The sequence below is a fragment of the Cyprinus carpio genome, chromosome A7 (assembly GCF_018340385.1).
Source record: "Cyprinus carpio isolate SPL01 chromosome A7, ASM1834038v1, whole genome shotgun sequence".
Taxonomy (NCBI): Eukaryota; Metazoa; Chordata; class Actinopteri; order Cypriniformes; family Cyprinidae; genus Cyprinus; species Cyprinus carpio.
Genome location: NC_056578.1, coordinates 7,494,169 through 7,521,577, shown reverse-complemented (window position 1 = coordinate 7,521,577; position 27,409 = coordinate 7,494,169). Strand labels below are relative to the sequence as shown.

General features: G+C 35.2%; 1 protein-coding gene across 1 annotated transcript in view; it reads right to left on the bottom strand.

The window, feature by feature from the left end:
• Nucleotides 1–5,827: 5,827 nt before the first annotated feature.
• The window catches only part of LOC109056738 (chondroitin sulfate synthase 1-like), a 63,251-nt gene continuing 41,669 nt past the window's right edge, over nt 5,828–27,409 (bottom strand). The window contains exon 3 of the mRNA XM_042759458.1: nt 5,828–8,655. Coding sequence (XP_042615392.1) covers nt 7,057–8,655 — 1,599 coding nt within the window. The 3' untranslated portion in view covers nt 5,828–7,056. The remainder of the gene's footprint in view (nt 8,656–27,409) is intronic.

The window sequence follows — 27,409 nt, the reverse complement described above, 5'->3', positions numbered from 1 at the left end:
ATATATAAGTTTTTTCACTGTATTCAAGATGATGAGGGGAAAAAACACTCAAAACCTATAAATATTATTATACAGATGAAAACATTTAATAGTTATATTTTTATTTTATATATTCTATATATATTTTAGATATTCTGTATTCTTTTAGAAATTTTATATAACTACTTGCACATTATACTTATTTACATGTGAACATAAATTTTCTATTTTTATATCCAAATAATGTAACATTTATCGAAACAACCACAAAATGTAATGATCTGACAAGGAAAAATAAATGTTCACACACAGACAATTTTTATTTGTCAACAGGTGATAGTGACAGAACTCGTCATGATGATGTATCACACTACGCCAAACAAGTAGTGATGATGATGATGATGATGATGATGAAGCGTCTCATGTGAACTGTCAGCATCCCAGCATCATGTCGCCCAGACGGATCTCATCTCAGATCTTATGTGCGAGGAAGAGAGACGGAGAGACGCGCTTCATTTCCTGGGAAGAATCATCCATCCTGCTATCGAACAATACGGCAGATGTCACACAATGTTAATGGAAACAGCCGAGGTCTGGGCCAAACAGAGAGGAGACGCTCTTATTGAGTGCGGAACAGCCGGCTCTGCTCTGCTCTGCTGTGTTCATGTTACGAAACACCGCAGTCAACAGATGTTTGACCTGCAGAGACCACAGCGCTTTCCAAACCCACAATTCAACACAACGGCCTGATGCGCATGCGAGCGTTTACTCTGACGCTGAAGACTCTTCCTGAAATGAAGATCGTAAACAATACAAAAATGACAACAAAAACACTGTATCAAATATTACGCGAAGATCTTTTTTATTGACTAACTGAAAACTTCAGAAAGATGAAGGGGAGCGGCTTCGAACACGAGGAAAGAGTCACGTGAGGAGGCTGTGCCTTCATCGCGCTGTGATTGGCTGATTATTCTGTCAATATGATTAAAAAATCGCCTCTTATGTTCGCGAAAGAACAAACTGAATGAGTCAAACTGGGAAAAAAATTAAAAGAAACGAATAAAAAAAGAAACCTTTTTTATCTTATGAGTTTAGAATTACGAGTTTAAAATATAAAGCCGCAAATCTCAATAGAAAAATCAGAATTGTGAGATAAAAAGTCGCAATTTAAAATAATAATGAAGAGTCAGATGAAAAGAGGCAGAACTGCCAGATGTAAACTCACAATTCTGAGATGAAAAGTTGGAGATATAAATTCGGAATTGAATTGAGAAATTGCCAGAATTGTGAGATGTCATAAAAGAAAAAAATTAAAATTGCAAGATAGAGAGTAAGAATTCTGAGTTTATGTCTCGAAATTCAGTTTTTTTAAGAAGTGTGGCTTATATGCTCACAATTCTGATTTCATAATTTTTAAAGAAAAAAGTCTGAATTGTGAGATTTAAACTCAGAATTGTGAGGGTAAATTATTTTTTTTATTTCATGGTGGAAAATGACTTTCATATGTTGAAATTAACGGAGTAATAATTACAGTATCAACAACTCACTCAGATATCAGTATTTTAGGTCACGTCTGAATAAATGTACTGCGTTTTTTTCCTAAAACTAAGTTTAATCATAAAACCTGCAGTGTTTACTGAAGATTTGTTTATTTATTGTCAAATGAGGTGGATACAAACTTTGGAGTATTGTTAATTTTGTCAGCTATTTTCATTTTAGTCTCGCTCACACTACACTTTGAGCATGCGAAATTCGTTCGGAAGTTTTAAAAACTTAAATTCAACACATAAACAATGATAATACACCTAAAATGTAAAAACATACAATCTACTCAACTTTCCTTTAAATGTAAATTTTAAATCTGCCGTAGAGCAGGCATGTAGAGCAGTCCGCAATAACATTTTCTTTTTTTTTTTTAAAGAAAATAAAAAGTTTTTTTTTTGGTAAAGTTTTTGAATACATTTTAATCTCGTCTTATTTCGTCAACAAAATTAAATGTTGATAGTTATCGTTTATTGACCTTATTATCATCTCGTCCTCATCTTGTCTTAGTCGTGGGGAAAAAAAAAGCTTGTCAACAAACATTTTTCGTCATAATCTTCATTAGCGAAATTAACTACTTTGGAGTGTGAACCGAAAAATTTAATTACAGCTGAACACCAAATTAACTATTACTTATGCATCTGATATTATTATCCAAAGGTTTGTGGCCATGTCCTAAAATGTCTGGGTTTTGTCTTTGTTTTTTTATTGACATGCTCTTTACAGTCCACATACTCTACATTTTTATATGTTTGCTTGCTTTGACTGTTCTCTGTAGATCCCGCCTTCTCGCATGCCATTGGTCGATTATGCACAATGCCTGCATGCTATTGGTCAAAATACTTTTCAGTCATTACCTTCAGCAAGTATGAAAACAATAGAAAAACAAAGCCAAAACCTGGACATTTTAGGCAATTTAGAAGTGGAAAAGTGGATGCATGGTGAGGAACATTTGTCATTCACTGAACTAGAATGGTTTTTCCAGCTTGGATCTTCAACCAGTCCACCAAAGAAAGAAATATCTTGGTTTGATACAGATCAGAACCAGTTGCGTCAGTGAAGGACTTCAGAAACCAGTAATTAAGTTGTTCTTTTGAATACATCCACCTCACAGCATAAGCTGTAAGCCAAGCCAGAGAGATTCATGCCAAAAGCTGGCAGCAAGATGCCAGGAAAAATCATGGCTGGGTAATACTTGGTCTTTTTGAAAGCCAGGTGATGACACAATAAAACCAATTGCATGCTGTTCAAGCGAGACTTAACAAGATCCAGCCACCATTATTAATCCGGTTTCAGCTCTTCTGGCTAAAACACATTAAACCAGAACATTCAGTTTCACACTGGTCAGCAGCAGAGCTTTCCTTCAGGACGCAATTTGAACAACGTAGAACTGCAAATTCATGTTCTTGAAAAGAGAGCGAGAGAGAGAGATGGCAACCTAACAAAGAGGGCATTCAGTTTTGGTCCTGACATGTTTGTTTCCATCTTATCAATAAGCACATCGACTGCTATGCAAAACACAAACTTATTTGCAAAGCAGGAGTTGGTTCCATGAAGTCTGAAGCTTATCAGCTCTGTAACGTCAGGATGTTCCTCCAAAGAACATCAGAAACTCTGTTATATGAGGTTTATGGTTGTGGTTGAAGATTTACTTTATTCGATTTTGTAATACTTAAATGGTTGTTTATAAGTTAAAGCCTCTGTGGTTATAATCAAGAATGAAACCAAGACTTTAATACTGGAGGGTGTATAAAAATTAAAAAGCCATGTTGACAACACTACTGAATATCTGGGTCTTATATAAGTGTGTATTATGGTTTTGGCCATGTAATGTTAGTTAGCTAGATAAATTACTATTTATTTAGAAAGAATAGATTTTTATAATAATTTATAACTAACTATATGTGTGTGTGTGTTATTGTAGTATGATATACTATTATAGTCATTCTGAATTAGATTTTATTCTTTATTGATCACTTATTTGGTCTTAGTACAAATGTACATAGTACATTTATAGAAGGTATTAATTTTAAAGATTTCCACAGATAAGAAAACCACAGATATTCAAGTACAGACAAGAACTCCAAGCAAAACCTCTAAATCTGCTCATTCCGCCCCGTTTCACACACAAGGAATGTTATTTTAAAGGGGGGTGTGTGTGATATCAGCAGCAGTGGGTCAAACGAAACACAGACAGCTCATGTCAAATGCAAAGATATCTGCTGAATCACAGTCCCGTATAAAGGAAATTGCACAATCACGCAAGGCTGTCCCCAAAAGGTTCTGTGACTCAAACTTAAGTAGGAAAAAGGAACACCACAAGACAGATTAGAATCCACTCTCAGGGCAGGAACATTTGAGGAAAATGGTAGAGACATGGGCTCCTTTCCAAAACCTACTGAGCTGCTTACTGCCTACTGAGGCACCACATTTATGACCTGAAAAGGGGCTGTTTCAGTCCTCAAAATGACAACAAAACAGTCTTGTATGAAGAAACTTATGACAGAGTATCAACTCAAAAAGCATAACATTTTCCATCTTATTTATAATGAACATTTCTCTGTTCATCTGCCTACTTGCATTGCTTTTTCATTAAGTTTCATTTAATTTAAGTAAAGATACATGCAATGTAAGTTTAAGGTATCGTATAACAATGCGGCCTACATTTCGGAACAGGTTTCATGCCGAAAGCACATGAAAAATGCAGTCCATGTATGCAGCCTACAAGCTTTTTGAACAGACTGGAATAAGATCTTGATGGCATTGATTTTGAAAAATGTATTGCTTATTTGTTTTAAACTGAGCAACGGTCAACGGAAGGAAAGGTGAATCAATTCAGGTCTTGGCTTTTGCTTACGTGGAAGTTTCTCCATGTGTGTGCACATGCATGAAGACTTACATTTCATGAAGGTGATGCTTGTTGCTCATTGCAGTTTTGGGGCCTCCTTTAATTACCTGGAATGTTTGCCAGTCGCCATCAATTCCTCGTTTCTGAACTCTTCTACCAGATCACAACTCAACTTTTTAAGAAACAAACAATTTCATTTGTTAAAATATGATTTCACTATGGCTAATTAACCCTGAAGATCCTTGCCTAATTTGGTGTATGGCCTTTTAAAAAATGCTTGTAAATCTATCAGTATGCTATATTATCACCAAAATCTTGGATTCAATCTTTTTGTCAACTTGCTTTCTTTTAATTAGCATGGGTTTTGTATTTCTCTTCTGGAACTGATTCATCATAGTCCTCACTAATTTGATCTTATGCACCTTATTTTTTAAGAGGAAAAAAAGCATTATTTGCGGATAAGTTCACTCATAAACAGAAGTGCATAAGTACAGATCAATGAGGACTATGATCAATCAGTTCAAAAAGAAAAACAACCTGTGCTAACTGAAAGAAAACAAGTTGATAAAAATAATTGGTAATAACATACCATAATGAGAGATTTATGAGCTTGTTTTTTTGTGTATGCAATCATTTTTGAATGGGAAACACCACAAGTGTAAAAAGGTGGGGATAAACACCCCAGAAAAGTACAAAAATTACCAAAATTTGGAAAGTTATTATACCATCTGAGCAAAGTCAGTTTTAGTCCAATGTGAAAATTACCTAGCATTTTCAGGAAGAAGAAAATCGTCTCTGGGTCAAAATATTTGCAACGCATGAGGTTTAATAGATACTCTAGTTGTTTTCTTATAGTTCATGTTCAGGATTTAATACAAGTTAAGCTATATCATCGTTTCACAACTCAGTAATGTCCTACAATGGAAGTTATTGTATCTTAGGTTGTGTGAAAGACTGTTTACTAACCTTGTTTGTGCAAAGTTAAATCCAATCGTTCTGTCTGGTGATAATGTAGAGCCGGTAAACCTGGTAGGTTTCGCAAGATACTGGCAATGACACTAGCAAGGGACTGTTTATATGATGAAAAAATACACAGGAACTACACAAATCTGCATAACTGAGCTCAGCGGTTAGATTCCCTGGAAAAAGGGAAGGCTTGGAGATAAAATCTTCATCCTTGGATAAAAATCGCTTTGGTTAAATGCATTGATAAGCTGTTTTACTGCTAAAAGGATGATGACTTTACACATCAAATAACACATTTTTGTACAGAATAATACATGTAGGCACATTAGTGCATTACTGTAAACATCTGTTACCGACAGATCTTAACTCTTCTGAATCTGGAATGTTCCTTTAAAAGTGTTTGGATGCTCTGATAAGAAATTTAAAGGTAAACAAAATGAGATGAAACCTAAAGGCATGGCACATTTTGGATGTAGGAATAAAAACGATGCATTTTGATAAACATTTTCCATTTTATTAAATATAAAATTTTTGTCCCAGTTGTATTGGGGCTAACAGAAAACTGAATTATGAAAACGCCCCCCACCCCCCAAAAAATGCAAAAAAAAAAAAAAAAGAAAAGAAAAAAACAGACTACTGTGGGAGATCAGTCCTTGTTTTAGAAGGCGAGGCTGCAATTTAGGCCGATTCCCTCTGTGGAGTGCATGGCTCAATCACATGAGAATGGCCTGTACTTAAATAACGAACAGGAGAAAACGAACTCTGATTGAATGAAACAAGAAAATAGATTGCTAAGAGGCTTGTTGTCGACATACGTTCATAGAGCCATGTAGAATAGAAATCTGGTCATCAGTACCGCCATCCTACAGTACAATTCATGTTTTCCTGCTCCACCACCTTGCATTCGGACATCCACACACGCACACATACACATGCATGCTCGAACAAAAATCACCTACAGCAACTGTGCAAAAAAGTCTTTGGTAATCAAAGCAATTCAAGATAGAGAGAGGAAAACGTAAAGAAACACTATCCATGACAGAGATGGTTATACAATCTCTAATATACATAACCTCAGCCCGATATCGTACGAGACCGAACGTTCAATAAATTAGACAGTGGGAATGAGTTGGAAAGATCTACATCCAGCAGTTTCATTCACAGAAGTCAATAAAAAATAAATCTAAATCACTGGAAACAAAACAGTGTTATTATGGATTCCCCCAGACAAATAAACTGAAAAAACAAACCGAAAGCCAAAAAATTAGAAACTTTTGATCAATGGCCCTTAATTTTCACAATTAAGATTGTTATTTTATAGATCCCCTTACCCAAGAATGAATCACTTGTTCGTAGCTCTCTGTAAACATTCAGAAATAAACATTTACCATTTGCCAGACACCACATGTCCGTGTCCAAACTCCCTCTTCGATTCAATCGCGAGGCATTTTCAGGGGAGTACACAGCAGTCTGTATGAGAGGTGCCATAAATATAATGTTCAGTATTGGTAAAATAGATCTCCTTACGTCAATGTTCCTTACACTGCTTAAAAAAAAAAAAAAAAAAAAAAAATCCGATGGCGCGCTGCTCCTGTACAGTTTACAAAACCAGTTCTTATGTCAAAATATATCCACAGAAGTCTTTTCAGTAAAAAATAAATAAGGTAGTTAAAAAACTCCATAGAGAGGAAGACAGACAGGTAGGTGTGCATTTGCCGGGTCTATTCTGTCCTCACTGATTCGTTATTAGAGTTCGAGATCTTATGGAAGCCGTGGTTGTTCTTCTCCAACCACAGCTCCGCGAGTTGCTGCGTGGAGCCATGCGAGGATGCTTTGGATCCCAGGCACATTTTGTACTGCTTGGGATCGAGGTTTGGGTCGCAAACCACAGGGTGGTGGACGTGCACGATGCCGGTGTCCGTGCTGCGGAACAGCTTGATCCCGGACTGGACGAATTTGTTAAAGAGGTCCACGTCCTCCAGTCCCCAGCCTTGGATGGAGACGTCAAAGCCACCCGCTTTTACCAAGTCTCCTTTGTAGATACAGACGATCCCGTAACCGTAGTGTCTCCACAAGCCTGTTTTGGATGTGAACACGTAGGGGTTGTCACTGGGCACCTTGCCCGCGTAGACAACCTTAGGGTCGTACTGGCTGAAGATGATGGGAAAGTACGTCTGCTCCCCAAGTATGGTGTTCCCGCGACATCTGGTCAAGAAGTCGGGGGTAAAGAGTAAGTCCACGTCACAGTAAAAGAGCAAGGAATCATTGGTAAAGTGGGCCGAGCCGACCTCCAGGGCCAGAGCACGGGAGAAGGGTCCAGAAACCGGTTTGATCTCCATGTCGGCTTTGGGATACTTCATGTGATACTCCCTCATGAGCTCGATTTGCTTAATGCGCTCCGTGTTGTTGTCCGTGCTGAAGAGCAGAATCAGCAACTTGACGTTCTGGTTGGGAATCAGGCAAATCTTCTCGAAGTTGGCCATGAAGCGCACAAAGATCTCGTAGCGTCCCGCCAGGGGCACCAGGATGTTGATCTTCTTCTCTTTGGGTTCGTGTTGTTCGACACCTGCTTGGCTGCTCAGCTTGAACGGGACGAGCATCTTGAGAGAGTTGGACAGGAAGGACAGCGAGTCCGAGTCTTGGTTGATGCGGGCAGCCAGGACTCGGGCGTCCATCTCCTCGTCTTCCAAGAACTGGATCTTACTGAAGGTCTGTTGGAGATAGGCGTGCCTCCTTACGGGAACCGTCATGGTCTTCCCCTTGTGCTTCTTGTACAGCAGCAGCAGATCCAGTACGTACTCGGCCCCGTACATGGGGTTGACCCTTCGGTATCCGTACTGGATCTCTTTGAAATCGATGACTCTTCCTCGCGTCTTGGCGTTGGCGTTAATCATCTCCATAACCTGCATGATGATGTCGTCCAGCGCCATCTTCTGTGAGGAGTCGATGCCCCGACGTGGAGGCTGCCCGTCTGAGGACGAGAAAATGTACTTGCCCGTGAGGAACTCCCATTCTAGCACCTCCTCACGTTGGTGGGGATGAAAGCGCATGAAGGACGGAGGCATGCCCAGTTGGAGGTCTTCCTTGTGCACCTCGGTGTTGCTGTAGCGACTCATCTGCACGATCTCGCGGTGGAGCTGGACGGTGCGGTGGCGCAGCTCCGCAATCTTGCGGCTCAACATGTAGCTGTGCAGGCGATACTGGTACGGTGGGTTCTTGTTGGGGTGAAGGGTTATGGCCCGGTGGATCTTGCTGTTGTGGAGATCACGGATGTAGCCCTTCTTGTTTGGCTCGTAATTCTCATAGAACAGCTGCTGCATCTAAAAGAGAGAAAATGGGTATTAATGACAGGTTCAGACATAATAATGGCTTGACATCATAATGAATGAACTGTGCAATAGATCATTAAAAGCTTGGAAACTAAAAACAAAATAGCCAGACATTTTCCAAATAAACAGCCAAACTGAAATGCAAACGAGCAAGTCTGCCTTAAGACACAGGAGAAGTTTGGAAAGTGGCCCACAGACCAATCATGGGATCAAAAGTGATACAATGACATGGGTAAGATTACAGAATAAGGCCTGTCTGAGGATTTTGGAAGGTGATGCAATCACTTGCACAGAGTCACAAGACACGACTAACCCAATTCTATGCCAGTCCTGTAAAGTGGTTCGTACACGTATATATAAGGACAAAAGTACAACAGCAACAAACAAATAATTATAAAAAAATATATATATATAATTAAAATAAATTACAAACATGCTGTAACTGAAAACTACAGAGCTGAGTGGCCAATGTCCAATATATTATCACTCATAATATATCTAAAATGTCTAAAAATATCACTGTACTTAAAGTATGTCTTGACATGACTAGTGATAATGATAGATCAGTTGATATTTGCCCATTTTGAGATAATTAACAGTTGTGTAAATGCAACTTTTGTCTCATCTAGTCATAAGACCCGACTATCCCATTTCTAAGCCTGTCCTGTAAACTGGTTTGTAAAATAAAAAATAATATCAGTTGATATTTGTCCATTCTGAGAAATGGACAAGTGCTACTTTCCTGCCATCTGTTGCTGCCATTAAATTATATTGAGTATATCTGTCTCTTAAAGGCATAAAGCTGGCATTAATGACAACACAAGACAACAACAACAACTCTTCTGACATTCTAGTTACATTCTCAGATAAAATATCCTACAATTCTGTCAAATAATTTGTGGACCAAGTAATAACCTGCAATCACTGAAGGCAAAAGCAACTGCTCCTAACTGCAGCTCTGCTGGCTCTGGCTGAAAGGGTAATAAGGGTGTGAGAGGAACCCGATGCCAATAATCAGGTTAGATTGACCTGAGAAAGCCTGAGAACGCTTCTCAGTAGAAGTCAGGATTGTGGGAACACTTCATCATTAGCCAGCCCGTAATTATCCCCACTCTGGGTAACTTCTTTATTCTTAAGTCACTTTATGACTTACTATAAAAATTCTGTGATGGCCATTGATGTGATGAGGCCGTTCATTAACGTTTGAAGTTAAATACCACTGAGTGGCATCTACCAATAGAAGCAGATTTAGAGAAGTAAAACTTGGAGAGGAACTGAAAGTCAGTTCAAACTCAAAATTGGTCCTCACATGCCAAGACGAGGCGCATCAGTGTTATTAACGAAATTACAAGAGCGTCTCTCTGCCCCAAAGCAACCACTTACATTTAGTCTTTAAGCAGAAGCTCTCAACCAAAACCACTCAGAGCACATCTTTATTACAGAGGCTTCCCAAGCCTTTTGACCAACCAATTTCCATAACTTTCCCACTTTGATTACTGGATAACTGAAGCATGTGAATACAGGATAAGATTGCACTCTCAGAGAGCAAGTTTTATGCCAAGAAAAAAGCAATTATCTATAGAAATGTCCATGATTTTAAAATCTGACTCACAGAAATGACTCCTTAAAAAAACAAAAAAAAAAACAACAACTTTGTTTTATTTTATATATAATACAATAAATACAACTCAAAGTATTAATGTTAAATGAGACAATGCTCAAATTAATAAACATTTGACAATTTTTTATCAATATTATAATATTTATTAAATATAAAATATTTTTAGAGAATATTTAAAATTTCCAAGAAGTAAATAAATATATAATTGCAAATTTTTGAATTGACACTGGATGAATGAACATTTGTACTAATTGTCCATGCTTAGTAAATTATATTATTCCTATAATTTATGCACTATTAAAAAAATAATAATAATACATTTATAATACAATACTACATTTTATTATTTTATCTGATATTTTAAAATATAATGACATTTATTAATGCTAAATGAGACACTGCTGAAATTACACACAAATTACATATTTAAATAAACACAATTACATAATAGTTACCCAACAATATTTACAACAGAACAATTCTTTAAGCTCTGCTGCTGAACATGAGGCGGATCTGACACACATCATAGTTTCTCATAACTCTTTACCTTTCCTTAAGGTCTCTATAATGAGCTGAGGAGTTGAACCAGGTGTGTTAGATGAGGGAGACAGTGCTGCTGCTCCAGGACAGTTTTAAAAACCACTGCATTTCTGAGACATGCTCTTAAATGGGACTCATTTATAACAAATACTTGCATGCACAGTTTTGAGGCAGCTTTAATTGCCTTTCTGGTAACTTGATATCTCAGCTGATGAATTAACGACATTACATGCTCGTAGTTTAATTTGTGCTTTAATATGAAATGATGCAAGTTACAGGACAGAAAAAGTGTTTTTTTCTTGCATATGGCCTGACAACATCTCATCTGACAGCAGTTAACTGTTGTTCTACTGAAGCTCCTCGTCACCTGTACTTTTTTCGTGCTCGTTTGACTCATATCTGGTGCAGAGGTGAAGTTGGAGTGTATGTCTAATAAGTCTCCCATTGATGTTTTTGTAAAGACATTCTGCTTCTAAATAAACACAATTCTTGTCAAGAAAGAGACAGAAGCAGCAGTTTGTGTGGGGTGACCGACTCTAGCTCCACCCCTGCGTTAATTATTTTAAGCAGTTAATATAATCTAATGGCAATAAACAAAGTCCAATTATCAGCCTGCTCTATACTGTAAACCAAATCACTGAATTACATTTACCAAATGAATCCCGGTCATGTGATACACATTGAAAGCAGTCATTCTTAGCTTGAATTGTTGAAGCGAAAAAACATCAACAGTGCACAAAAACAGAGCGAGTCCTAATGTGCCACGCAGACGACAGGATCAGTGTAAAGCAGTGCATCTAAACAGATGAATGTTTGACTTCTCCTGCAGAAGGTTAATGTGCTCAGTTTCCCTTCAAACACAGCGGGAGATTTGCTTGGCATGGGAGCCCATGTTAAAGTCAACATGTAGTCATAACCGACCCTATTTACACTCCTAATGAATCGCTTAATTGAATATCCTGTTAGTCCAATGTGCTGTGAATGCTGAACATATCCCATCTTTTATTTTTTAAAAGCACTGATTGGTTGTGACATACAGTTGATTCTCATGACTTCTTCTCTGTTATGATGGTGTTGGATTTGTTTGGGATGGTAATTAGAGTGGCAATGAAGGGCAAGTGAAATCTGACATGGAGAAGCACATCCCGCCGCTGGAGCATGTGATGCAAGATTACAGCTCAGATTCAATCCATCCACAGCTCCGATAACAGAGTAATGCGACACGCCACGCTTGACTTGCTGGTTTCACATCGCAGCGGATGAGATAATGTGACCTATTTCTCCTTTTCTAACATGTAAAGGCCAGACTGCAGTAAAGGAGTGATCTGCTAATAAACTGCTCCATCATTTAAAGTCACATAAGGCCCAATTCATGCACGTTCACTGTCCATTTGGCTTGTTTATGAGTAAACATGTTTCAATATCCTTTAAAGAAGTTTACTGTAGTGAATAAGGTATTAAAACTCATTATCAATTAGACACTCTAATCTAATCTCTAGGATGAAAACACAAAAACAACTTTGATAAATCATTATACCAACTGTTATATACACATGCAAATGTGCATTTTAAGATGCTGTCTGATAACTGTACCTGTTTAGCCAATTAGCAGAGGTGATCCAATACTAAAAAATATGAACAGCCTTGTCATTAAATTAAAACCTATTTGCTGTTTTCAAATAGTATGTGGTGAATTTGTAATAAATATTGCATCAGATAATGGATTATTTGCATTCAGCTTTTATGCATTATATGATTTATATAATATTTTATATTCGTGTTACATTTTTGTTGTGAATTTGGAGTAAATATTGCATTAAATAAGTGTTCAGCAATTTTGCATGCATCATAAGATTTAGATAAAAATGTATGTGATTGTAAAACGCAAAAATAAAAAAAAAAATTAATTAAATCTTAGTCAAGACTTTTTACTATGCAAAATAAATAATGTAATAATACCTAAAATACAGTGAAATACAGTAGTAAATAATAAATTCCTATTATTAAAATAATAGAAGATAATTGCAATAACTAATAAACAAATAAAATGTAACTGTACCCATTAAATTATAAATGACAGCAAATTTCTATTAAAATACTAGAAATTTGATAAAAATAATTAACTAAAATGTTATGTCTGTGAAATAAATGACACTAAATTTGTATTATTTAAATATATATTAAAATAAATAATTTGTTAATTAAATACAAACATTAATACTCAAAAAAAATATATATAAATAAAATGCATCATACCTCTTAAATACTAAACACAATTTTCTTTTCAATTTTAAATAGAGAAAAACATCATGAAAAAAAATTAATTCATGAAAAAATCTTCATAAGAGCATGATTTATTAATGTGTGCTGTTTCTTTACTACACAAAAACCAAAATGTAATCGTACAAACAAAAACAAATAAAAAAAAACAAGCAAAGCAAAGTGGGAAGTTGCACGTAATGCAAGTCAAACTTAAGTAAAATCTCTCAATTTTGAAAACTTAATCTAATAACATTAATGTTTTGTTTATCTCTGTATGTGACCGGTTTTGCTTCAGTGAAGTAAAGGCCGGGCTGTGACATGATGTGACTCATCAGCGTCTTAAACCTGTCAGAGCTAGACAGACCACACTAAGATTTCTCTGCTGATGAATAAGCAGCATCACAGCTCATACATGTGTGACTCGTTCCCTACAGATCACAGACTGAGAATTGAAACATTTGTGCGGGAAATTTGCCAGAGTTGTTAAGTTAAACAATGGCAATTCTTTCCACTATTTAATCGGAAGCGATTCCTCCTGATGTTAAACATGTGTCAGGGCTGATTTGATGGCTGAGCTCTTCACACTGCTGCTGAGCATCAAAAACAGATGGAGCCTTTCTCTCAAATATCTCATGCATGGAACTGGACCGGACTGGACCGGAACAATATTTGTTTACAAATGCATTGCATTAAAAACGGCACTTGTCGGAAAAGATACTGCAGATACAACACATTTAAAGTTTGAAAAATGAGTAAAATCTGTGTAATGTTCAGATATGAGAAAGACAGAAGAACATGCATGGTGGTTAACACTAAATAGGACTGTTTTCCAATGCCACCAAATTATAAAAACCTCAATTAAGTAGTTAAATATTTAATAATAAAAGGACTTTTTCCAATCCGCTTTGAACAGAATTAATTTTTGCATTATTTATGTAAACATCCAAATCGTAATGCAATCATGGTCAAAGCTTCTTTTTGACATTTCCAAAAAATATGTCGTAAGAAACTAAGGCAAGCAGCCATAAACTTGCAGTACAACTTAATTACTTGAAATTTCATGAAAAAATGCTAAATTAAAAAAAAAAAGCTAAATAACAAAATTTATACTATTACATTTTTGTAAATAAAATAATAAAAAAAATTGTAATTTTACCTATGAAAAACAAATTAAATTAGCACTAATTATAAAACTGTAATTAATGATTATAATACTAATTATTAATCATTTCTGTTATTAAAAAAAAAATAAAAAATCATACCAATTAAATAAAAAATAATAAAAATATTTTAGTTGTTTAACGTTAAAAAAAGCAATAAACAAAACAAAAAAAAACAAAAGACAAAATGTAACCATACAAAATACATTATCATCTAAAGCAAACTGAAGAGGGAAGATGCATTTCTAAAAATATTAAGGTTTTATTCCTTATATAACTCTATCATACCCTAACATTATAAAATTGTCTTAGAGTACTTTAGTTGCAACTTGCAGCACTTTTCTCTTGACGCTCTCGTCTTGACTTCAGCTGCAGACTGATTGTGAGAGGACGTGAATAATGGTGATTTCAGCGCTGCGGTCGCTGAATAATGGACGGCTCTGGTCTGGGCCTGAACTGAACGCATGAAAACACTTCAGCTTGCCACATTCAAAATCAGCATTATGCAACACTCACAATGACGCAGATGAAGCTGCCTCCTTTGCATCACTGTGAAAAAGCCTTGTTGACTGAGAACAAGAAACGTCCTTGAAGCAGAATGAGAGCATGTGAGTGAGGAATGAGAGCGTGAGGATGTGCCAAAGTATCGCCCGTTTGCTTTTGGAGGTCATCAGGTCTCATCAGCAGAAAAGATGACCGGAAAGCGATGAGGTCTCAAAAACATCATCATGCAAATTATGTAATGGCACAAACGCACAACAAAACGGAATGCTATTTGCATAATGCAAATAACCCTTTTTTATATATAGAATTTGATACATTTCTGCGGATGTGATTTATTAAAAAAAAAAAAGAAAAGAAAAAAGTAAGTATTCCTTTTAAACAAAATTCTGCTTATCAAATGCTTTCCTCGGGAAGTGCAACACTAATTTTCCACACTATTAAAGTAAGCAGCACTGGTTTTCATAACTATATGATATATATAATATATAATGAGTTCCGTGACATGGAAAACAGAGACAAAAATCACGGAATCCAGTCAAAACAACTGGAATTTACACATTTATAATGTGGATTTTTTTTTTTTTAAGGAACATCAAAATTTTTCCTCCACATATGAATTTTAACAGAACATTTGTCAAAAAAGGAAATTGCATTTTAAAAGATTAATCAATTCCTAAAAAGAAATTAAACATTTCATAGAAACATATTATTTAAAAAATTTAAATAAATTATTAAAAAACTAAAAAATTTTGAATTAAATCAATTAAATAGATAGATATGATTTTTTGATAATTAAAAATTATGTAATTATAAAAATGTAATTATATAGTGTAAAGGAAAAATGGAATCCAGAAAAATTTAACTCAAACCAATGAATTTAGGGGGGAAAATGGGCCCTAAAAATTTTTTTTTTTCTTAAACTTTTAATTAATTGTTGTTCAATTTTATTAGATTTATGATTTCAATTCATTAGACACACTTTTCATTGCTACATTTTTATTTTTTCGAAAACAGAATAAAAAACATTAATTAGGAAAAATTAAAATGTAATTTGGGAAAAATAAAATTACTTTTTTGTAACTTAAGAAATTGTTGTTTATTTATTAATACAATTTTATTCAATCATTAAAATGGAATTCAGCAAAATGAACTGAATTTGAGAAAATTAAAATGGAATTTAGGAAAACTAATTACAAGTAATAATTACAAGTAAGACCCAATCTATCCACTATCCTAACATGTTTACACTGAAAAGTGTAATCGAGTTAAATGACTACTTGCTTATATTCAAAAAGTATATTAAATAAATGGAAATATCAACATTTCAGCCATTTAATCTAATGCTAAAGTCATCCATAATCTATTCCTTGTTCACTACAACAACAGAAGCCATACACAATTCATTCCCACAGTATCCAAACCTCAAGAGTTTTAATAAAAAGCCAACAATTTGTCCATCAGTGCCTGCGGATGGGATCATTCGGCCAGTAATCGGCCCCATTGAGGGGCGGCGGGGGCCCGTCACAAAGGACGCTCTCAGCAGGTAATGAAGGCTGAGCGGAGGTGGACGCTTCTGTCACTGCTCTCTTTATTGAATCGATTCATGGAGCTTGACACAGATATTGAGCTCTGATAAATGACGGCCTCATCCAGCACCTGTCAGCTGAACGGCTCCACGCAGAGAGCGGGACGCTAATAGCTATGGATTCTGGGAGCCCAGGCGGCCGGTCAAGGTCTCCTCGTTAACATCTGCTGAGGCACTCGGAGACTAATCAAACCTGAGACTTTAGCGCTGTCTCTGACCTCCCTCCCTCCACCGCTGCGGGTACAGCGGCCTCACCACAAAAACACACATCACGGGACATCAAAAGAGGTTCTTTCCCGTGCAAAACAAAACTAAATAAAATGAAACAAAACCTGACACACTAAATGTTACTAAATGATATACTAAAATGCTAACTAATTATATATATATATATATATATATATATATATAAATAATTGCACCTGAGAATACTGAAATACTAAATGACATACTAAATTTCTATTATTAAAATAATAACATACATAAATGAAGTAAACAAATATTAGTAAAGTAAATAAAATATTATTGCACCTATTTAATTACAGATTACACAGATTACAAAAGTACATTTCTTTTAAAAAAAAATAATAATCTGGAGCTGAACTCTGAAAAGCATCATGGGATGTCAAAAGATGTTTTCAGGAAGTTCAAAACTCTGAGCAACTTCTGCCTAAGTTCAAGCATCTTTCATCTATTCTGTAATCAAATCAGTGCACGTGAATAAAGGACAGAGATGAAATCAGTCATCGGCCGTCATAAGAAAGCAGCTCTCATTACCCTCATAACTCTTCTGATGACAGGAATCCAAGACCAGTGATTTTTCATAGTCATTTCTATTTAAAAGCCACAAGAAAAGGTCCTTCTCTTCCCAGAAATGTTGCATGACTTATCAATGATCAGAAGGAATTAGGGCTGCACGATTATGACAAAAATCATAATTGTCGATTATTCACTTAAAATTGTAATTGCGATTATTAATTACGATTATCACAATTTACACAATGATGTTTATACCATAGTTTGATGCAACTGCATGCCGTATTTTTAATGAAAATAAACAAGCTGAAATCACTCTTTTAGTGCTTTTCTGTAGTATTAAGCCTCAAAAGTCAAATATACATTGGATTGGTTTCTTCTTTAAATGATTAAAAAAGTAAAAATATGAATGGTATTATAATATTATACTAAAACTAAAATTAAAATAATGTGAAAAACCCTTATGATAACATGCAGAAAGAAAAAAACGCATCTTAAGCATACCGAATAACATAAGTGGACTTTGAACGATTAATTGCTGCTTTGAACGATTACGTAATTGTGGCATCCATAATTGTAATCGCGATTAGAAATTCGATTAATTGTGCAGCCCTAGAAGGAATCACGTACAACACAAAATAGCTCAATAAAAGATCATAAAGCTGCCAGTTTATGGCATACAAACAGGGCCGGCCATAGCATTTTTCAAAAGGGGCCCCTATACCTACAGTTTCAGCATCCCACCCCAATGTACACATCCTACACTGACATCTAATTGTAAAGTTTTACAACTTTGTTTTACTCAATGTGTTTATCTTTCAGGATATAGATAAGAAAATAGATATGGGTAGTTGACAAATCTGCAGTAAAAAAATGCTTGTAAAACACTATTCCTGGTCCTCCAACTAACTAAAGTTGTCTGTGGAGTTTAAAAACAGGATATGGTGTCACACCGGAGGACATAGTTTTCAGTGACATAATGTATCAAGTTCATATACTTTTAGAAATATATGGATAAAAAAATAAATTATTGCCAATTACTAAAATAGACACTGGTAAAATTATGCCTTAGGTATTTATTAACAATTGTATGCTTTTCTTTTTCATTTAAAAAAAGTTTTATTAATTTAGTAGTAATTTTTATAAATTTTTAGTAATTTATTGAACATCCTTGAGACAGTCACACCATAGGACAATTTTGAGATTTAACTCAAAAATGTAAAAAAAAAAAAAAAAAAAAAATTTAATTTCCAGCATAACAATCTACTCATACTGTGACGTAAGACTATAGTCATACCAACTAAATCTATTGTATTTAAGGATAAAAATAGAAAAAAAAAATAATGTGACGCATGTTTTAATTTCATTTAATTGACTGGATTATAAGAAAATATGCATTACAAGTTGATCATTTAATATATAAACCTCCCCATTGAATTTCCAGCACAAATAACCAAAACTACTCCGCCTTGATGTAAGGCTTTATTCATACCATCTAAATCTATTATATTCAGTATTTCTTGCCACCACTTTCTCACAAACAGGTGTCAATGTTTATATTTAGCTAGAATCCAGACAACATGAAGCCAATGTCTTTGTGAAACACTTCTGACATTAAAACGGACCAGACTGGTGTTGGACCGATAGGAAAACCAATCAATCAAGCCCTTATCTTGTTCCACGACGCTTATCTAAAGAATAAAGTGAATAGAATACAATCAGCGGAGATAAGAGAGAGAGTGCTGAGAAGAGCTTGAGCCTGCAGACGCATGACACGCAGCACAACCGGCATCTCTAAAGCCGTCACACAAACACACACACACACGCATGGAAACTATTACAGCTGTCGGGTAAAGTGCAGCCCGGGGCGATTCAGAACAATCGGCCTGAGATTCCTGTTAAACACACTGATAAAGTCTGGCTCTGCATCCTGTTCAGATAGGAAACCCAAACAGGGCATAATGACGACCAAACATTATCCACAACCCAAAAAAAGTTTGCTATCGGAGAGTTTTCACACTTGGTTTAATTGCTTTGGTCTGTTTTACAGCAGTGGCGTGAGAATTACAGCAGATGTTTAGTAATAGAGATACGGACTCGAGTCTCAAACGGACTCATGAACACACTAAAGTTGCAGAGTGAAAATAGCTTAGTACAGCAATACATAAGAAATTAAACTTCAGAATGATTAATAGACCAATACTCTGTATGGCTAATACTTTGTTTCCCATAATGCAAAAACATTTTTTTCATTCATTTTCAGTGAATATATTACACTATACAGGTGCATCTCAATAAATTAGAATGTTGTGGAAAAGTTCATTTATTTCAGTAATTCAACTCAAATTGTAAAACTGTATTAAATAAATTCAATGCACAAAGACTGAAGTAGTTTAAGTCTTTGGTTCTTTTAATTGAGATGATTTTGGCTCACATTTACAAGTATGTGAAAAGCAGTAATATTGTGAAATATATTTACAATTTCAAATAACCGTTTTCTATTTTAAAAAGCTAAAATATAATTTATTCCTGTTATCAAAGCTGAATTTTCAGCATCATTACTCCAGTGTCACATGATCCTTCAGAAATCATAATATACTGATTTGCTACTCAAGAAACATTATCTTATTATTAATGTTAATAACAGTTTTTGCCATCAATAAAAAAAACCTTACTGACCCCAAACTTTTGAACGACATGCATATTATCTGCCACTGAAACATTAAAAATTATTTTTTTGCATAATAAAAATTAAGCACATTTTCCTCTATTACCACAAAAAAGTACAAAAAACTGCTTTCATACCAAACTGTGACAAACAAACCTACTCAGGTCTGTATCAAAGCTTCCTAAATCTGCTCTGTACTGAGAGGACAGTCTGTGTTTCGGCCTTCTAAAGTGCCGATGTTAAACCATCATTACTGGCGAGGCCTGTCTAGTCGCATCGGGCCACTTAAACTCAAGGCCTCATCTATTAAGTCACAGACCCCAATACAATACTCTGTTTAATGTTCCTCTGCATTACTTTATTATGGAGGCTTTTCATTCTGCGCTTAGTGAAATTGCGTCTGCAGTGACAGTACTATTCCAATCCAACTCCAAATGACTATAATACGAAGAAAGCTGCCATCCCGTCTACTGATAGAAAGTATACTTATGCTGTCCTTTTTGTTTTGGGGTAATTGAGTTACAAAGCTCTTCAATTTGTAATAACCAGGCCTGTCCATCGGTGGGATGGTGCAGTAAGCCACACCCCTACAAGGTCAGATTTCCATCGCTGGCAGTCGCAGAGGGAACAGTAAATCTAACAGACTGCGGGAGTAAAGGGAGATGACATTAAAAATAAGAAAAAGCACAACTTTGGAAAATCTGACTTATGAATAGAGGAAATTCCATATCAACATCACAAGGATAGGATTGAACTGCAAAGTAGGACAGGAAGTGGAGGGAGAAGAGAAGCTACCTGCTTTGTGGCGGCCAACATTGTTCAAAAACTCAAGTCTTTAGTTAGAAAATGAATAATGAAAATAAACTTGTGCCTGATGTGGATTTCAAAGCGGCAGTGTATAAATCAGGCCAGATTCAGATCAAGACAAAAGAAAGCATTACAGCAGAGAAAATGGTTTATGATAGCTTCAAAATATAAATGAAAGTTTTTTTTTTTTTTGCTGTTATTTATTTTGCATTTTTATCAATTAAAGGATATATTATATTATTTTTAATTATTCTATTTTAATGATGAAATACAAAAGAAAAAAAATATTTTTTCTATAAATTAAATAAAATATTGCCTTCATTTTAAATAATATATTAAAATATAATATTTTCATCAATTAATTATATATCAGAGTAGCCTATATACATCTGTTTATCTATATATCTATGTGTGTGTGCACGTGTGTTTATTCATATATTATATACATATATAAATAAAAAGTATATAATTTATACATTAATATGTAAATATTCCATTAATTATGCATAATTATTTATATAATATTTCAATAAGAATTATATTTCACATTTAATACGAATTAATGCTTATATTAAAATATATTTTAAAAAAGTAAATATTACAAAAAGAGAGAGAATTGGAGTAATGAGAAATGAGAATTTATTTACAGCGATGCCAAAATAATTAGAGCAGCACCTCTTCATAAAGTCCAGAGGCTTCAAGAAAAGCGCTCTTGGCAGACACACATCTAAGTGTCAAAGCAACTCAGCTACACCGGCTCAAAAACCAAAGAGCACATAATCATACAAATAATAATAGAAACAATGTACAATTATCCATCATACAAACCCCGCCGTGAAGAGAAGGGGTCTTGTATCACCCTAAAGTGCTATTTTCAGCGATAATGACCAGATGATTGCACATTTTCACATTTATTTAAATAAATAAATAAATGCATGGACATGAATATTGATTTGAGTAGAAACTGAAACACTGGCAACAGTCAATTATGCAGTTAAGTGGTTAAATCAGCCATGTAATATTCATAAATCTAATTATTCCAGCTCTAAAATGTGATCGGTTGAGCCACGTTTAAAGCTTCCACGCTCAAATGATCAAAGCACTTCTACACAAAGCACATCTAACGATTAGGTTAAAGGAATAGCTCACCTAAAAATGAACAATTGCTGTTTGGACTCTCATTCTGATGGCACCCATTCACTGCAGAGAATCCATTGGTGAGCAAGAGGGGTGGGCGATATGAACAAACATCGTATATCACGATATGAGTAATTTTATATCATGATAATGATATTTATCTTGATATAGTAATTTTTTCTTTTAATAAGTTTTTTTATGATATTAAGATCTTTGATACCATAGAATTTTCATAATCCTTGTCACCAATGTCGATATCAAACTAATACAAGAAAATAATAAAAAAACAAAACAAAAAAAAAACAAGCTCACTGGAGATCAATAAACAGTCAGTGATGAAATAAGAACGAGAAACTAATTACAAGCAATAGGACAAAAAACTACAATAAATAAGAAATACATTGTGCAAATTAATTAGTTTTCATATATATATATATATATATATATATATATATAGGCATAATTATTATCATTTATTTATTTTCTTCTTATTCTAGGTAACAAAAGTGATTTAGTCAAGAGCACTGAGAGATTTTCTCTTACTTTTGTTTGATTAACATGAATGGCAGACAGGACGAATATTGGACAGCTTCCTCTTTAAGAACGAAGTCCGGATCATATATACTATTACATATGCGCTTTCTCTCGCAACTGTTTACATTCCCTTAAGACCTAAATGACTGTGTTTATGAGGATACTTTGGAAACATTTGGACGAGCATTTGGATGCATATAAGTGTTTATGCAATCGCTCAAACCAATAAAGCGGCAAAAATGCTCACGAGCTCTATTAGCAGCTGATGTGCGGCTTACGCACTCCTCTCACACAGAAACAGAGACAGCGCGCACATACAGCTCTGTTGTTTGTGTTTCAACATCCTAAAATCAGTTGTTAAACTGCAGTGCTTAAAAACGCGTGCAAACATTAAGTTTTCCTGACCACGCGCACAGCAACGTTAGGTGAGCGCGCATGCTGTTATTCACGTTTCTGCCTGCATCCCCATGTCATGCATGGAAGACTGCCGTGCTCATTCAAATTAAATAAAAGTATTGCCATAAACAATGTATTTTCCCGGCACCCCGAAATAAACGATAGAGCATAATATGAAACGAAATACAAAAAACTTCCACCATACAAATATCGCCCACCACCACTAATCAACAAATGAAATAATAATAATTTCCACACACAACTGAAGAAAAAAAAAACTCATCTACATCTTTATTGGCCTGAGGGTGAGCCAATTTTCAGCAAATTTTCAACTATTTCTTTAATGAATTTAATAAAAGCAATACACCACAGGAGGTGACGCATTACAGCTGTTTTACTGCCCAACTCGCCCTTAGCCGTGGTAAAACTGCTGTAATGCTTCACCTCCTGCAGCTTATTGTTTAATAAATATCAGCGACTTGTGCATAAGAGCTCGAGTGCAGCTCTGTTTATGCTTTTAATCAGACACTGTCTGAAGTCATTCGGTTCCACACGGTCACACCAAACAGCAAAACCAATATACAAGCTGCCAAGCTCAGTGTGAAAAATGACAAACAAGCGCAGCCGTATTAGTCATAAAACACTGAATAGTCAATGTCCACGGCCAAGCACAGGAGAGAGCACGGCAAAATGTGCCAATTTTTACATCCGCTGTCCTCTAGCAAATGACAAATGAGATATGGGTAAAGCTAATCATTATTTCACAATGTCTTCTTTTAATCAACATTGGAAGGAATCATCTATATAGAATCAGACCACATCTTGCATTGGGAAAAATGCTTCATTTATTAATGCTTCATTTATTAATTTTTAACTAATTAATTTTACTTGGCTGGAACAGCAGCTACGCTAATTATGTCTCTATTTGTTTCTCTGTTTCTGCTGGGATTTACATCCCGTGGTAACTAGGATTTACACAAGCTCCAGTCTGGATCCAGAACACCTGAGAAGAGATGATGCCAGCCCCTCAGAGGACCTCAGATGATGCTAACCCAGAGACAACATACAGAACTACCACATTTTGCTATAAGTTTAATAGCATAATTGCTGTTAATAGCATTAATCGTCTGTTTGTTTACGTCTTTTATTGATTTTTCTTAACATTTCTGCCATATGCACATAAACTGACAGTCCACCACTGATAAGCTACTACTAAATATTGTAGAAACTTAATTTTCTGTAAAGTTGCTTTGCAATGATTTGTATCGTAAAAAGCGCTATACAATTAAACTTGAATTGAATTTGCACTATTAGAAAACAAATATGATAAAATATAAATATTATATGACATGACCAAATCAGCATATTAGAATGATTTCTGAAGGCTCATGTGACACTGAAGACTGGAGTAATGATGCTGGAAATTCAGTTTAATTACGGGAATACATAACATTTTACAATACATTACATTACATAGTTATTTTTGCTTGAAACCCAACTTTTGCATCCAAGTTTTGCATATTACACAATCATGTAGTAATGTCTATTTTTGGAGAATCCAGAGAATACTGAAGAGGTATTGCAGTTATTGCACATACTTTTAATCATTCCCACAAGTTCATTTAAAATCCCTTCATGCATTACTTTATGGCTAAGAAAAAAAAAGACAAATTACTTGAATAATGAAACACTTAAGAGCTCTCCAAAAAAAGGTTACATCATTTATAGTAATGCATATACTGTCCAGTTCCATTTAAAAAGAATCTGAATTAATGAATGAATGAGTGTATCTGACCACGATGAAAGGGCCAAAGGAGTGAAAGTGCAAATTAAAGTTGAAATGACGGTGATATTCCTATTCAAACAGATTAGATCACGTTCAGTCTGCTTGCTTGGAATAATTCAGACATAAAAGGCCTATCACTTACAACTCAGCACAATATGGACACATTAAACCACAGAGAAACGAGGCAGGATATGAGATAACACTGCACCATGGTGCATTACATCTACATTTCATGGTGGGCTGAGGCACGATGCAATAAACTCAACAGTTCAAACTAGATTAATGAGCATGCTCTGCAACAACTAACTCTCTTTTTTTCACCGTACAGGCTGCGTTTGCTCTGAACTGGAGCGCTGGGTCTTCTTCTCTTGAATTGCATCAGGAGAGCTGTATTACAGTCTTGCGCTACAGCGCCACACTGGTCAAACTGCGTTATTGCAGGCTCTTACATTAGGTCACGAGATTAACCGACTACTCGACAACAAAAATATTTGTCGGCAATTTTTTTTTTTATTGTCGACGTTGTCGATAATGACAACCAATCGTTTCAGCCCTAATGACGAGCAGCAGAATGAATGAAATCTGGTTAGGTGGGGTCTGAGGTTTATAGGCCAGATCACTCGAGATGTGAGATGAGGAAGAGTACGCTTAAATCAACAAGAACCTTTCTAATCAAATAAATACCTCAATCAAGATGAAAAACTTTTTCAAAATGAATATCTGAAATAAAATGCTGAGTTATTTCATGAAACTCAAAATAACTAGGTTTCAATTGAAGTGCTAAGATTATAAGAAGTAAAAAATTAAATACACTCTTTAAAAAAAATCTGTAAAAATAGGGCACAATGTACTGTATTAATTTGAAGAAATCGCCTCTCATTGAAAATGAATGACTTTAGTTCACTAGTCTGAGAACAAAGCAAGTGTGTGCCAAGTCAACAAGCCTGAACATAAAATAACAACAAGAAAAGGATCTGGTGGCAGGCAAAATCGGCCTGGTAGAGATAGAGGTGCATCTCATATTCATCACAGAATGCTGTAGATTACAGTGAACTCTGCAATAAAGCCAACTTTACAACCATCTTCAGCTGCATTACAGTTCAATGAACGACTGTCCGAGAGCCTTAAACCCACACGCCCACTGCACAAAGACACGTTATTCAATAACCCGAAATCCCTTTTGTTCCTCACAGCTCTCATGAAGTTTTAGTGCTTTCGACAAACAGACAGGGGGAAGATATAGTCATAAACCAGCAGTGTATGACACATTAACCTTTTATTGTTGCTGCTCTCCAGTGTTTGAACAAGACGTAACATCAACTGCTGTGGCCAAATGAACAGTGTTGGGTGAGGAACTCATGGGAATAAATGTCAGGTTTCGTCTCTTTTGTAATAATTCACAAAAGATCTCAGTCTAAAATGTCAACTAACTTTGTAAAGCTCTGATAACCTAAGTATTGAGGTCAAGAGGCTCAGCTATATTGTGAATACAGTAAAATGTTAATATAGTATAAACATGCGTTTTATGTTTTTCAACCTATCTTTAGCTAAACAATGTCACAAGTTTATATTATATAATTCAGAGACAACTGAGAAGTCAATTCACGTCGCTTCTCCTTTTAAAGCTGGGCGGCACACACCAATAAAACCTCATTCAAACCTTCCAGCGAAGAGCAGGATTCAACAGCCACCCTCAAACAACATGTTCACGTTATAACTGATATTGTCTGTCCTTTTTTATTTTATTGAGGGTAGTAATTACAGTCTCTGGGAAAGTTGAGGCAAGCCTGTGGCACACTGGCGCTCTGTTAGCCTCGCTCGAGAGGTGCCGCCCATGGGAAGGAGGGGGGAACGGGGACAGGAACTGGATTGTGGGCGTTTAGACAGAAGTTGCTGGGAGAAGTGAAATGATTAAAGCGAAACAAAGAGGGAAATGGAGTTCAAAAAGAGACCCAATTACATATAATCTGTTTAAGTGCGTCTCTGACCTTAACAACTCCCAAGCTCCCACAGTGAGAAAGCGTTGTTTTGGAAAGCCCAGCGTTAAGTTTACAGAATGGAAGTGTAAACCATGGGAGGACCACCACAAATGGAAGCTGTGTTTATTTAAAGCTGGACAAAGCTGGAAGATTATAGCTGTCACTTTCCGACACACATACTGGAGTGTGAAGGGCTGTGGAAAACATGTCAAATACAGCCTCACTTTAGATAGAGAGATGAGAAATTTGTCTGTCCACACCAGATGTGACATGACTTTAAGACGAGACTAAATCAAATCCCAAATCCACAGCCAATGGGAAGAGCGTGTTAAGTGTTTTTACTGTTAACTAAAACTATCAACATTTTTTTTTTTTTTTTTGTTAATACACACGCTTTTGTTCATTGAAATGAATCTTAAATAAAATATCAATTCAAGCTGGAAATATTTCATATTATATATATATATATATATATATATATATATATATATATATATATATATATATATATATATATATATATATATATATATATATATATATATATATACATAAATAAAACATAAATATTAAATGAAAAACTTAAATAACTGAAATAAGTTTAAGCTGAAGTACAAAAAAAATGACTAAAACAAATAAAAATAAAGTTAAAAAAACAACTAAGAAAAATAAAAAATAAAACTGAGAATTCAAGCCAATTCAAAACATTGATAAAAACTATAATACTATAATAGAAAACTATAAAACTATAAATAATACTTAACAGTAAGATAACACTGTCACAGTCCTGTCTTGTACTCGCCACAGTGGCTAATACATAACAGAATTTTTTTTCTAAAAATGTTATCCTAAAATTGCACCATGTACTCAAAACTCACAATCAGTGAGTACAACTTTTGGTTCCTGTTCCCTGACATTTCAGATCCATCCTGTCGCTTCATCATAGCTATTAAAGCATGCAAAATGGACCAAATATATATATATATATATATATATTGTATAATACAAAA